The sequence below is a fragment of the Apiospora phragmitis genome, assembly GCF_038363925.1.
Source record: "Apiospora phragmitis strain CBS 135458 chromosome Unknown utg000010l:1.0-9815664.0:1.0-9183399.0, whole genome shotgun sequence".
In the NCBI taxonomy this organism is placed as follows: Eukaryota; Fungi; Ascomycota; class Sordariomycetes; order Amphisphaeriales; family Apiosporaceae; genus Apiospora; species Apiospora phragmitis.
Genome location: NW_027117409.1, coordinates 6381799 through 6395883, shown reverse-complemented (window position 1 = coordinate 6395883; position 14085 = coordinate 6381799). Strand labels below are relative to the sequence as shown.

Genomic DNA, 14085 nt, shown 5'->3' with positions numbered 1-14085 from the left:
TACATGCATACCTCTCCCTTCTGTCTATATACTACTACTACGATGCTAGATGCTAGATGCTAGATGCTAGATGCTAGATGCTAGATGCTAGATTCGCCGTCTTTTTCCTTAACCGGCTTGCTGACCTGTTTTTCTCCGAGGCTTACTACGAACCAGCGACACCCGCTCCGGGCTTAGCACGGGGCTTGTCAGTGGTATAGCGCCCAAGCGGAGGTATAGCAGATGCAATGCACACCCTCATACTGCTGTCATCTCGGATTTATAGAGGGGCTAGGATCGACGGTCGTCCTTCATCTTGCAGATATGTTGCACTATAGGAGGGTCGAACTATATCAGTGTGTGTGAGTGTGCGTGGCAATAGTATCACTTGTCTGCCTTCTCCTACTTGGTTTAAATTGATCACTCACCGCTTTCCCGTACGTTCGCGCGTACTCCTTCTCTTTCCCCCCCCCCCCTTTCCCTCGCTGTTGATCTGAGTCCAGGTAGGAAGAATGCGGGACTTACACCACATACATACTTAAGACGACGTAAAAGAAATGTGACGAACTTGATCGGGGATCTGCCCCCACGTACATGGGTGGTTATATACGCACTATTGCATGGATGTGTATAGCAAGACACTCCGACCATGCCTCTCTCTCGCCTATGTACTTGTGCAGACCCAACCGAATCATCGGACTTATGATCATTATTTTTATGTACATATCTGATTGACAGTCCAGCTAACATCCGCACCCCCGGCACAGTAGCTCTCTTCCACTGCCAAAAAGGCGCAAAAATTACTTCGTTTTTTCCGCTTCAATGTCTCTCGATACCGTGTCTGAAATGCTCTCCTCCTACCTGTCCCTTCCCGCATTTGTTAAGCTTAAAATTATGGATAAAACGTGATGGATGACCCTTTTAGTTTGGGGGGCTTCGCCACGCCAGGCCGTGTTTTGTGTGTTCGTGGTGTGTCAGTTTCCTCTGGCAAAACGGGGAGAGGAGGGGGGACGGCCTGCTTGCCAGACAGGGGGCCGTTGTGAGAGAAACGCTTTTCTGTGACATGACAAGCCACACTCTCCGGGCAGAAGGGGGCCCGGATTTTGGTGGGTTGATTGATTCACAAGAACTGTGTCTGGTGTCAGGAATGGAATGGCGTGGAATGGGGATGGGGAGGCGAGGCGAGGGGAGGAGGCACTGATGTCGCAAACATCACGCCAAGGGCCATCTCACCTGACTTAGGAGTTACTGGTATTATTGCCTATGGCGAGTAAGGGAAGAGAATGGAAGCAAGCAAGCTCCCTGTACCCCATCCTTCCCATCTCCATCCCCATATGCCTGTTTGTTGATTCGACTGCGAATGACAAATCTGATATGAATGGATACAAGGCGGCTCGTTCGTATTCCTCGCCCGCTCAATGCCATATCATATACGCTCTATACCGCACACATAGGATGAACCCCCAGGAAGCAGCTTGTTCCTCAGGTGATGCGGGAGTGATAACAACGGCTCCCTGGTCTCACTACGCACGTAGTTGCTCGGCTGCTTGGTTCACTTGTCTGGTATTGGCTGTCAACATCTCAAATCATGCTTGCTTTCCGGCCATCCAAGGCTTAACATTGACAGTATGCCGCCCATCACCTACCCTTTTTGCATGCCAAGTCTTTGCTGGAGGGTTGGTTATGCCGTTGGATATGAGTATAGAAGAATAAGCAAGCTTCCCCTGGCCAATCGCATTGCTCGGCCGAACGATATTTTTTAAATCGTCCCTTCTTTTTCAGAGTATGTACTAGCCGGTTAAACTCCTTCAACGTCTGCTTGATCCTGCTTCTTGGGACGAGGCCCGAAACATTCCCAGTGCCAAACTTTAAACGTGACGCGAGCAGAAGGGGATACGAGCAGAGCTGATGAGAAGCCGGCTAGCAGGTCGCCTAAACACGAACCACACATGTCAAGAAGAGATGAATCGTCACGCCTTTGCCGCTAGGCCGACTGTTTTCGGCAAATGTTGCGTCGTCGTGCCCTTCATGGTGGGACGGGGTAAGAGATGATGCAGGTACCTGACAAATGCTAACGTGTTATTCCCGCCATGGCCCTGCCCTTTTTCGCCGTCCGACTCCTACCATTCCAGGGACAAGACCTTACCCATTCAAACATTCGTCTTACATGACATCCGTCAGTCAAAACTTTGCTTCCCCTAGCCAGCTCGCTCGAGTCAGCAAGCACCCGCCCACCAAGCCTTTTACCCCCTTGCCCATTCACCCCTTCACCGCGCACTTCGTAACATTCTGAAGAGGTTCCTCCCTCGCCCGCCTGTCGAGGCCCCCTTCTTCTGCTGCGTATCGCCTGAGGGTCCCGCTGGATCGTCAGACGAATAAAAGGGCGCCTTACCCACTCCAGCAGCCGCGGCATTTTGCTGATAGGCTGCGTCGCTCGGCAGATGTTCATGGTCCGCGTCGATCACATCGTAATCGTCGGCAGTAAAGTGAGGATCCCGGCTCTTCTCAGGGTAGCTCGGCAAGCCGTGTCTGGGGTCTCCGCTGCCAGGCGATCTTGTCCCACTGCCGACCTCCTGCATCTTCTCTAAGCCTCGCGAGAGATGCTCGACCATGGGCGCTTTCCGGTCCCAGTTCTCGACCGGCTCGTCCTCTTGTGCAGTCGTTGCGAGATCGAGGGCCTTCCGGTACAGAGACGGCAGGCGTCTCTCAAACTCATCCTCTAGATCCTTCTGGTGTAGTATCATGGCGTCCATCCGCTCAGCCTTGACTGCGGGCACCAGCTCGGTGGACGCAGCTCGGTCGTCATCCTTGACCAGTCTCAGCCAGTCGCTGTAGGCTTGCTCGTTATCCTTCTGTGAATATGTCAGGTTCAACGCCGCCTAGATAAAGGCCATTGAATGGACAAACCTGCTTCTCCATCGCCCGTTCGCTCAAGCTCTCCAGATACTTGGCAGCTTCGGCACTCATCCTAGAGCCCCCAATGTGTTTGTCGAAGGAGGCTGAGAACTCGCGATAATGCCCCTTTGGTATAAAGATGTGCCCACTCCAGCCCTGTTCCTTGAAGCGTGGGATGAGAGCGTCCGCCGTGGGACATTCCCAGGCAAATTCAATGTGTCTGTCATAGAAGACGACACACCTAAACTCTGACCATCGACGGAAAGCGTGTCGGCTCGCATCATCGACAATCGCCTGTTCAATCATATCAAAGCTTGCTCGCTGAACGAAAGAGGCAGGTGCGCGGAAGTTGATGGCACCGTGAATGTGTGACCGTTGGTATTCTTTCGGAGCCCGGAGGTCGACGATGAGCATCTGGCTCGGCAACAGTGTATCGAGTAGCTGATTCAGATGTCCAGGTAGTATCATATGAGCGCCATCGTTCGTCTGGATTTTACGTTGGCTTTCGATGCCTAAACTTTGTAACCTTACAGCCACTTGTTGTTGCTCACGGCGGTGATAGAACCAAATCTATAGAATGGTCAGTCGTCATTAGTTTACGAGCCATCACACTGCGCTTACATCAATATCTGTAGTTTCGATGCCCAAGTTCGATGCCAAGAACTCCTTGACGGCCACCGTTAGGGCTGGGTCATCTTGGAAATAATTCTCCAAGCGACATTCTACGTGTGGAGCGAGGCGCGGGCGATCGGGGATATTGTCTCCCGACGTTATGTACGTCTTTCGTGAGCTACGAGCTTGGTTGAGTATCATAGTCTCTGAAATGGCGTCACTTGTAGTGGACGGCGGTGCTGTGGCGTGCCTGCCTAGAGGGCTAAAGGGCCTGGGCCGCCACTCATTGCGGAACGGGCTTGGAGCTTTCGGTGGGCTTGGTTGAACTCCTGCGCTCCCGGATAATGAACTTGGTGCCCTGGTGGACGCAGCAGTTCCAGTCTCCTGTAGGTTGGGTCCGACCACACCTGGTAGTAACACATTGCCTGGGTTGAGAGCCCCGGTCATCATGGTGGTCCCTGAAAAGATCGAGCCAGATTCTACCTCCGAGCCCGACATTCGCACTTCTGCCTCGACCCCGTGAGGCACACCTCCCTTGGGGATTGCCAGATTATTCGACCGTATGAACGCAATGAAGTTAGTCGCCAGATTCTCTGGTAGAAGGTCCCATACCATCACCGGCAAGGACAATAACATGAGCGTGGAATGGCTTTTGAAGACCCCTTGCACCTTGACATACTTGGCAATCGCTGGGAACGCCGCAAGCCAGCTCTCCCAAGCATTGATGTCCAAGCTCTGGTTGTCTTCAAGGGCGAGTGATATCATGACGTGGGGGACGTCCTCTGTGGGCTCTGCCGACACGAGCTCCTGCGAACCACCGGATCTCCCCGTGGGTGTCGGGACTTCCCCTTCAAATTCCTGCGGGGGCGAGGGCGGCCGCATGTCGTCGCCGAGGAGGCGGGACATCTCAATGCTGGGAGCCTTGTGGTTCGACGTCATCATGAAGTGGACTGGCGTCGACCGGGCTTCGAAGTGCTTTCCGTTCAACATGATAGGCCGAGGATGCTTTAGTCGCGCCAGCACCTCTGCATGTAACATCGCTGCAGAGTAAGTCCTGTGCTTCCACTCTTGCAAAACCTCGATTAAGGCGTTGGTGAAGCTATATCTCCCTGGATCGGGAGCAATGGCATCCCAGCTACTGGCCGATATCGTCTCAGTAGTGCTGTTGCCATTAGGGAACGTTGCACTGGCAGCCCCGGCACAGCAGTCCAGCAAGATGAGGACGTCCGATAGCGACCGCTCTAGCAGTGTTTGGATAGCAGACCATCTGCCGGCCGGTTAGCGGCTGAGTAAAGCGGGATTGAGACTTGAAACGCACTGTAGCCATGGCGAGTCCGGGTTTCGAGCTCTATTCCGCGAGAACAGATGAGTAAGCGATCCAGGAGGTAATGGGTTCTTCCAGGTAGACTTACGCACACCAAGTGCTCTGCCGCGAGTCATCTATCCGGGCATGGCCGCCATAGTATATAATAAACAAGGTGTCAGTAGACTCGTGCTCTTTGATCATGGATCCTACCCTCATCATGAGTTCCAGATGGGAGTTGTCGGACGGAATCGCGAACGTGTCTGTATCGAAGCTATAGTCTTCCCGAAGGCACTGCTCAAGGTCTTCGAGTTCAGGCAAAACGAATAAATCGTCGGATCTCCAGTGGAGGAGCAGCGCCTGCACCTTCCTGTACCTCTGCGACCTGCCGCGGTTCGGGAATGCTCGCGCAGCAGACTGGAAGTTGGATCATCATTATTAGTACACGACATGGGGGCAGCCTCATGCTAGGGATGGGATAGCAAGTACGCACATCCTCGAGCGATTTCGCAAAGTCGGACAGATGCTTGACGTGATAGCTGACGCGACTGATGTCGTGCGTCGCCGGCGGCGTCCGGTCGTCTCCAACACTTGAGCCATACTGAGTAGAGGTGAGTGGAGCTGAGCGATTCCGACGTTGAACACTATGCATGACTTCACCACGTACGGCAGAATCCCCGCTACTCATGCTATTTCCATCCGTAGGCCTCCTAGTCCTCAGAGTCACATATGGTGGCTGGTCGCCCATGATGGTGGTCAACCGGGTCCGAACCGATCAGATGAAGAAGTAAGGATAGTGTGCAGCTGACCAGCGTTCAGGGGAAATCGGGAAGAGCGACGCTATCGCAAGGTAGTTGTTGTTGTTACCCTCATTGCGCCGTGTCAGGCCTGGACGCATTCTTCTCGGAAGCGACTGTCCTTTCTTTTGTCTTCAAAAGGAAAGAAGAAAGAAGAAAGAAGCGGGAAATCAAGTCATGGCAACGATACCAAACCTTTGGTCAGATGCAGCTCTACTTCACTAGAAGATGAGGACCCACGGGTTTATCTCTGGGTGAGGGAGTGAGCGACATACCGAGCAGGCCAAATCAAGGCTGTGAATGCGACCAAGCCGCCCGTACTTTTCGCGATGACAACCCCTCGGTCGCAGAATCGGGTTTAGCGGCCAGGGGCCATCGGTGAAGCAAATTGCCAGGTTTGGCTTTGGCTGGCTGCAAGGGAGCCGTTTTCTGATTGGTCCGCTGAAGAGATGCTCTCTGCCCATGACAGTTAATTGGGGAGAGAAACTACTACAAATCATGCAGTTATCACCGAGTCTGACAACACACAGACTCATCTATAGGGGGTATATTCTAAAATACAACTTGATATAATTGGCAATGGCAGTTCTGCGAGCTTAGGTGCTCACGATATCTAGATGGCCCGCCAGAGGCTCAATTTACATCGCCCAGTGTTTTTTCCTTGAAGTACCCCCGAGAGAACTCCAATCATTAGTTTTTCGTCCTTGATCGCGAGTGCATATTCATCTATCGTATGCTCAACGGTCGGAAGGGCCTTGGCAGCCTATCCTGGCAGCTAGGCCCAACGTCTCTCGACACGATCGTTTTCAGGCCAGCCACGCAGCTATACGGCTGTGATCATTGTGTGGTGGCATATTTGTCGTTGTGTGTAGAAATGGCTCTGTGGTATTCTATTAGTCCCGTGCGTGCGTGGGTTCAAAAGCAAATCCTGCATCAACTTACCGTCCACTTGGGTCGGACTGCTTCGACCAAGTCGGCGTCCATCGCATAACAGTCTCTGCGCAGTGAGGAGGGAAGTGCTCGTCAAACATGCATCGGTACCAGTACCTGCGTCTCCGATTAGTAATGCCCATGAAAGCCAAAGCGTCAAGACTTACGCCTCCTTAGTATCGGGGATGTCGTTACCCCACTCGGGCTTGGGGTTCTTCATCATCTCGTCCGTTACATGCAACTCGGCGTTGTCCTTCAGAGCGTCGATCCAGCCGTAGCCCACACCATCCGAGAACTGCTCCTTTTGTCTCCACAGGATCTCATCAGGCAGGTAGGGCTCAGTCTCGGGCTCATCGGAGGTGTCGAATGCCTTGCGCAAGATGTACTTCTCTATGCGCTCCTTCGTGATCATCTTCTCTTGGGGATCGATGTTCATGCTGAGCTCCAGGAACTGCAATAGTATTAGCAAATGCCAAGACAAAGTCCAGATCAAAGCGACTAACCTCCTTGTCGAGGAAAGGGAACTCGGGCTTCGAGACCCCAAGCCGATGTTGACTTGTTGGCTCAAAGACAGTCCGCGAGGTGGAGGTTCTTAACGCGACGAACAGTTTCCTCGTGGAAAGCCTTCTTATCCGGCGCAGCGTGGAAGTACAGGTATCCGCCAAAGATCTCATCGCTTCCCTCGCCACTGAGCACCATCTTGATGCCCATGGCCTTGATCTTTCTCGACAGCAGATACATTGGCGTCGAGGCACGAATAGTCGTCACGTCGTAGGTCTCGAGATGGAAGATAACATCCGAAAGTGCGTTGAGACCATCCTCTATGGTGAAGGTCATGACGTGATGCTTGGTTCCAAGGAATTTGGCCGCCTTGAGTGCCGCCTCGTTGTCAGGCGAGCCAGGAAGGCCGATGGAAAAGGAGTTGAGCTGGGGCAAGAATGTCTGTGTCGTCAATTTGTTGTCGTTGTCGATGCCAACCAGACCCTCGCCCTTGTCAGGGTCATCCTCTGTTTCTGCGTTGCCATTGGCAGCCAGAGCCAGCTTCTTCAATCGCTGCGTCTCGCGTTGAGCAATAGAAGCAACTAAGCTGGAGTCCAAGCCACCGGAGAGCAAGACACCGTAAGGGACTTCAGCCATGAGACGTTTGCGTACAGACTTTTTCCAAGCTCTCCCGGACGGCCTTGAGATCCAGGGTGTCTCGGGACCTTGGCGCCGTCCCACCACGTGGGTTGGAAATAACGGGTAGTCTCGCCAGTCTTGGTATCGAATATGTGGCCCGGGGGGAAAGAGCGAATCTTGTCGCATACCGAATGAAGACACTTCAGCTCGGAGGCGAAGTAGGTTGCGTCATTCTGCTGCGAAGACCAGCCTTGGTAAAAGGTGGTGATACCGATCGGGTCTCGTGCAGCGATGGTTCGGTCAAGCTTCTTGTCGTACAGAACGAACGAGAACATGCCGTCCAAGTATTTGGGCGCGTCCAGGCCATACTCCAAGTACAAGGGAATGATGACTTCGCAGTCCGAGGTCGTCTTGAAGTGATAGGGGGTCTTCAGGTTCTTTCGGATTAATCTGTGGTTGTAGATCTCGCCGTTGACAGCGAGAACAATGGTCTCATCTTCGTTGGTAAGGGGCTGGGCGCCAGACTCTGGTAGCCATCTGTGAGTTTGTCGTTCGCAAAAATGGAAAAAGCAACAGGAAACTTACCAACGCCGACAATACTGAGACGCTCATGGCAAAGAACTGCAATCGAGACAGATCAGTGTGCGTCCGAGTGGAAGAGGAGGGGGCTGGTCATACTTGTGTTGTTGCAGATAACGCTTCCACCTGGTGGACGTAATGGTTAGCCAGAACCACCCCTATAACTGACGATCATAAGTGACTCACTCCAATCGGGGCCTCTGTGCCGGATTCTGTAGATGACGAGTCAATTGAAGTTCCAGAACATCAGAGCAGGATCGCTTACTGCTTCGCAAGTCGCAGAGCGGTTGGCTTAAACTTCTGCACGTCAGGGTGACTGCGCGCAAAACCATCTACATTAGCAGGCGTTCGCCCAAGAATTGTTTGGCGGGGTCGTTGTGGGATAATTGCCCCTCCTTCCATGTGATGGTGGTTGTGCCAATCGGATTGGGATGTGGTTGGCTTACCAGTGACACGCAAATATGCCACACATGTTGACTCGTTTGCGGATTCGTAGGCCAAACAAGAAAAGGGACGAGGAGTGTCTAACGGTTCTATGCCAGAATAAAGTTGTCGAGAAGGGAAACGTGTGAGTCTTAACGAGCGAAAGCTACAAAAATTGGCCGGGTCCTTAAGTTGCAGAGAGATGGTAAGAGCCTAACAATAGTAGAGCCAAGCCCCACGCGATCAGTCTCTGGTTCCAGGTACGCAACCGGTCTGACTGATAAGGTCAAGAGTCATATAAAAAACCAAAAGCCGTTTCTCGCCGCTGGTGAGTCTTCTCGTAACGGCTGAATACTTCCCCTTGCCTTGCTGGACCCGTATTAGTTTCGAGCGCAAGCCGGGCAGTTACCAAGCTACCACCCGGCTTCAGAATCCGACTGTTATTAACCTAGCTCTGTCTCAAAAGCACTCAGCAAGTGTCAGCTTTTGTCCCCGAGATCGGCCTGCTTGAATTGACTTATCAGCCTGCATCAATAGTAGACGGCCACCACGGTCCAGCCAAGCCACGAATTACCTAACCTCTCTCGATAAGGACCTACTATGACAGTCGCCTTTTACAATGTTTAATACGGACTTATGCTTTCGCCCCGAACGGCGTTTGCACACCTACATACGTAGACACGAACGAGTGGGCGACTCCACTTTCTTCAAGTACGTGACAGCATAGCATGCATGGCGAGCAAGCCAAGTAGGTGCAAGATGAGGTGAAAGTCATAACCATCGTGAGAACATCTCGGTGATGCTAAAGAAAATTATTCTATGCCAGACGCCCTTCTTCCATAGCTGACCAAAGGCTAGAAACGCGTCAAATTCTTCCCTCGTATTCCCCTGTAGAGTTTCAGCAGAGAAACTCCACGATTTAAAAGCAAACAATCCATCACTGGTGGTATCGCCATCCTAAACGCCAGTCCAGTATCCCGGAGTCTCAAAATCTCGTATTCTCCCTGCTTCTTCTTCCTTTACTTTTCTTTTGTCATGACCTTCGTTTGAGTCGTGAATAAACGTTGGAGCGCCTAGCACCTCAAGATCCTGGAGCATTATCCTTGACCACACGACGCACTCGTCGCTCATATTCGGTTCGATCCTTCTTGAACAAGTTGTAGGCTTCAGCTGGGCAGGAGACTCGGGATTTGGGTTGTCGAGGAGGTCTTGAACGCCCAGTGCGATCTGCTTCACAGTAATAGCCGGCTTCCAACCTTCCTCTTCGTTGAGAATTGAGAGGCAGACCGTGCCCGAAGGATAGACGTTCGGGTGGAAAAGCGGCGGTGTAAACTTGCCTGTATCACACAGAAACGCACACAAATCTATTAGCATAGCTTCCATGCGACAGGACCGACAGGTAGGCAGCATCGAAGGACTTTGACTTACACTTAGGAGGCTTGGTAGGGTACTCTGAAGAAGCGCCGCATGTCAGCAGGGAATTTAGCAAACTCGCGGACACGTTCTTGCAGCCTACCTTCGGGAAATGTCATGGTCATCTTGAATAGACCGCCCTCCCACAATGTTTTGTCCTTGCCAGGAATGCCGCACTCCAGACCTTCAAGTCCATGACTCCATCCTTGTTCTTGAGGGGTCTGGCCCAAAGCCGAAAGGATGATCCTTCCGCCACTGCTTTCTAGCGAGCCTCCATGTTAGCGACTACAGGGACGTGGTTGTATTTGTTTGAGATGCATCAAACGACGAAGAGAACATACCTCTCCTCCTGGAGTCGCATCTGACACAGCGCCATGATTGCAGTTGTGTACTTGGGTGATGTTATCGCAAAAAGCTGGGATCTGCAGAGAAACAAAGGGTATGGAGTAAGGTTGCGAATAGAGACAAGCCGGGACAAATGAGTGGGCTTGGCGAGGGTGGAAAGGCAGTTGAGCTGATGATGGGTAAGCTTTGGTGCCCAGTGCGAAGTGAAGGCGTGGGTGACGAGGTGAAATGAGGAAGTTGAGAAGGCGTCGATGTCTTTCTTTATTGGTGAGGAGCAGTATTAGGCGGGCCGTCGCAATTGAATTGGAAATAATGAAGGATTAAAGAGTTGCCCGCAGGCGGAAGTCGTGATGGGCGGCTTTTACGGCTGGCTTGGTGCCGTGCTTCAATAACTTAAATGCGAGGAATGCAAAGACCTCACTGAGCAGTCAGTCAACCACCACCTTTTTCAGCATATGTGCTGTGTTGTACCACTCGGTTTGGGCCGTTCAAAGATAGTGAATTGAAGTGAATGTGACAGGAATAGCAGCGGTTTCACAGCACTTCTTCTTTGTACGCTATATCAGGTACGGAGTACACAGGCACGTATTCAAATACATCTTTTAGCACCTGGCTGGCCTACAGTACTTACTCAGTGTACGCTCGTTCAGTGCGGCGTTAACACCGCCTGGGGGGTCCCCACTCTGTTTCTCAACCTCAGCTTCACCTCTCTCACATGCTGGAGCAAACAAACGATCGCATTCTCATTCCACACACACACACACACACACACACACACACCGTATTCAAACAATACACTACCATACGTATCACGGTAATGTCTTCCTCTGTTTGCGAAACGGGGCCATTGCACACAGTAGCAACGAGACCTACCTGATCATGGCAGGAGGTAGACACGACACTTTGGGCACAGAGCCTGTATTCAAGTATATCCCCAGCTAAACTCATCAACCCAATACTGTTTTACACCAAAGTCAAATTCCCTACCAATCTGGAAAATCAAAATCACAAAAACTCCCCATTTCCGTACCTGCGTTCCTTATCCCTGTAACGAGCGACTGTCATTCTAGCTTTTCTTATTGTTCTCAAACTTCCTCAATCCCTCCTCTTGAAATTGAATTTCACCCTTTCCCAACCGTTCCATTGCACTGTTCTCGTAGTGGTATCGGCCTGCGGCTTGAGTCTTTGGTTTAGTATCCGTTGTTGCAGTGCTTGCCATTGCGATACTAATAGCCATAGCCATAGTCGTTTTCATTACCATAGCTTTGCCCAGGGGAAGAGGCAGGGGTAGTGGCCGCGGGAGAGCTGCCCTGGGTTGTCACAGGGGCTGTCGTGGCCACCTCGGTCTCGGCGCTCGACTGAGGAGCCTCAGGAGTCGGAGTCGCGGCCGCAGGGGTAGTTTCAGGGACTGACGCGGCAGTCTCAGGGGTGGGGTCGGGATCTCAGATGAGCCAGGTGTGTTTTGGGGCGCTGCTCGCAACCGTTGCCGGAGTCGTCTCAGGGGTCGACTCAGGGAGGGGAGTCGTAGCGGGTGCGGGTGTTGGCACTACCGTCATGATCGTTGTCATAGTCGAGGGCTGGCAGCGAGCCAAAGTGCTATACATCGGGATCGTGCAAGCACACTCCGACATGCCGAAGTTGGCCACGTTGCTGCAATCTACGTGGGGCGGGGTGGTGTAGGCAGGCTTGCTGGGGATCGCAATAGGCTTGGGCGTGTAGACGGGCTTGGGAGAGGTAGGTGCAGCCTGGATGGTGGGTTTACACTGAGGAAGGCCAGAGTTCATCGGCAGGGTGCACGAGCACGCAGTCTGGCCCCAATTCATTGGCAACGTGCAGTCGACAGCGTGGGTGGCCACGGGAGACACGCTCGTGACAGTGGCAGGGATGAGTATCGCCGTAGGGTTGAGGGGCAGGAGCCGCCACAGGCTGCGAGGTTCTTGTGCTGCGCCATATTGCAGTTGGGCTGCCAGCTTTTGTACCCCTTCTGGCATGCCCATTGACCCTTGTTGGATGGATAATCGCAGTTGACGCAGATGCCGTTCGGCCCAGTCAGTGAGTTTCCTAAGCCACCGGGGGTTCCCGGACCCGTTCCGATGCTCGAGCACGGGTTGACGTTTCCGCAGGACCCTGAGGTCGACGAGCCGCTCGGCGAAGATTGGCTCGTGGATTGACCACCACAGACTGCTAAATTCTTGTTGCTTGGGTAATTGCAGTTAACTTTCTGGTTGCCAGTAGGTGCCCCGGGCCAGCATGAGCACCGGGGCCAGCAGGCGTACCGCTTCCACCACAGACCGTAAGATGACTGTTGCTCGGGTAGTTGCAGTTAACTTTCTGGTTGCCAGCAGGTGCACCGGGGCCGGCAGGCGTGCCGCTTCCACCGCAGATAGACAGATGGCTGTTGCTCGGGTAGTTGCAGTTAACTTTCTGGTTGCCAGTAGGTGCACCGGGGCCAGCATGAGCACCGGGGCTAGCAGGCGTACCGCTTCCACCGCAGACCGTAAGATGACTGTTGCTCGGGTAGTTGCAGTTAACTTTCTGGTTGCCAGCAGGTGCACCGGGACCGGCAGGCGTACCGCTCCCACCGCAGACCGTGAGATGGCTGTTGCTTGGGTAGTTGCAGTTAACTTTTTGGTTGCTAGAGCCGGCGGGAGCTCCTGGCCCAGCAGGTACACCGGACCGGCAGGCGTACCGCTTCCACCGCAGACCGTGAGATGACTGTTGCTTGGGTAGCTACAGTTAACTTTCTGACTACTTGGGCCGGCGGGAGCACCGGGGCCGGCAGGCGTGCCACTTCCACCACAAATAGATAGATGGCTGTTGCTCGGGTAGTTGCAGTTTACTTTCTGACTGCTTGGGCCGGCAGGAGCACCGGGACCGGCAGGTGCACCACTTCCACCACAGACAGACAGATGGCTGTTGCTGGGGTAGCTACAGTTTACTTTCTGACTGCTTGGGCCGGCGGGAGCACCGGGACCGGCAGGTGCACCAGGACCAGCATGAGGGCCATATCCAGCAAGTGCATTGCCTCCGGGGGCGGGGGCGCCTGGGCCGCCTGGGCCACCCGGTCCGGCGGGCTTAGCGCCTGCGGGGGCTGCACCGCCAGGCGCGCCACCGCCAGAACCTCCGCCAGAGCCTCCTCCGTAGCCGTAGTCGGGCAAAGGGTTAGTCGAAACGACAATCGGTCCGAGGACGAGAGCGAAGAGGTAAACAGCGTTATTCCTCATGGTGGCGTTATTGCAAGTGAGGGACACTGAGAATTGATATCTGCTTTGATGAACGAAAAGCGAGTGAACGTAAAAAACGAATGGAAGGTTGCTGAAGAAACCAGACGAAAAACCAGGGAGATCAACACAAAGTCAGTTGAAGCAGGTGCAGATGATGATGAGCAGGAACAGAAAGTCAAGGTCAGGGAAGTCAGGTCATATAGAGGTCTATGAGCCGCTACATGATGAGTATATCGGCTTTGTTCAACCCGATACCTGTCGCCACCCCAATCTCCGGCTAGGAGCTCACCTAGGGGCTGAAAACTACTGGCATTGAAGCCGACAGCGCCCCGAGTATACACCCCCTTTGCCATCTCAAAGGTAGTGCTCTTGTCAGGTTGTGGCTGGTCACCCTTGACAGAAGCGATGGCGGATGTGGAAATTTCAGGGAAGTACACTACACTTCACATAATGTCAAACACCCTCC

The 14085-nt window shown here is 53.2% G+C and overlaps 5 protein-coding genes across 5 annotated transcripts; all 5 read right to left on the bottom strand.

The window, feature by feature from the left end:
• Nucleotides 1-2246: 2246 nt before the first annotated feature.
• On the bottom strand, nucleotides 2247-5537 carry PG994_011710 (uncharacterized protein; the record flags this gene model as incomplete). Its single annotated transcript, XM_066863119.1, has 5 exons — nucleotides 2247-2858; nucleotides 2887-3444; nucleotides 3496-4753; nucleotides 4899-5206; nucleotides 5283-5537. 5 exons carry the CDS (start codon nucleotides 5535-5537, stop codon nucleotides 2247-2249), a joined length of 2991 nt encoding a protein of 996 aa, XP_066712229.1.
• Nucleotides 5538-6423: 886 nt separating this feature from the next.
• PG994_011709 (asparagine synthase domain-containing protein) lies at nucleotides 6424-8686 on the bottom strand (the record flags this gene model as incomplete). Its single annotated transcript, XM_066863118.1, has 10 exons — nucleotides 6424-6466; nucleotides 6529-6633; nucleotides 6684-6967; nucleotides 7020-7079; nucleotides 7123-7643; nucleotides 7673-8161; nucleotides 8221-8256; nucleotides 8401-8426; nucleotides 8480-8530; nucleotides 8661-8686. 10 exons carry the CDS (start codon nucleotides 8684-8686, stop codon nucleotides 6424-6426), a joined length of 1641 nt encoding a protein of 546 aa, XP_066712228.1.
• A 908-nt stretch (nucleotides 8687-9594) lies between these two features.
• PG994_011708 (ubiquitin-conjugating enzyme E) lies at nucleotides 9595-10426 on the bottom strand (the record flags this gene model as incomplete). The annotated part of the gene is made up of 4 exons (XM_066863117.1): nucleotides 9595-9974; nucleotides 10066-10089; nucleotides 10154-10305; nucleotides 10392-10426. The coding sequence occupies 4 exons, from the start codon at nucleotides 10424-10426 to the stop codon at nucleotides 9595-9597; spliced, it is 591 nt and encodes a 196-aa protein (XP_066712227.1).
• Nucleotides 10427-11837: 1411 nt separating this feature from the next.
• On the bottom strand, nucleotides 11838-12386 carry PG994_011707 (uncharacterized protein; the record flags this gene model as incomplete). The annotated part of the gene is made up of 1 exon (XM_066863116.1): nucleotides 11838-12386. One exon carries the CDS (start codon nucleotides 12384-12386, stop codon nucleotides 11838-11840), a length of 549 nt encoding a protein of 182 aa, XP_066712226.1.
• Nucleotides 12387-12608: 222 nt separating this feature from the next.
• PG994_011706 (uncharacterized protein) lies at nucleotides 12609-13619 on the bottom strand (the record flags this gene model as incomplete). Its single annotated transcript, XM_066863115.1, has 1 exon — nucleotides 12609-13619. One exon carries the CDS (start codon nucleotides 13617-13619, stop codon nucleotides 12609-12611), a length of 1011 nt encoding a protein of 336 aa, XP_066712225.1.
• Between the last annotated feature and the right edge of the window lie 466 nt (nucleotides 13620-14085).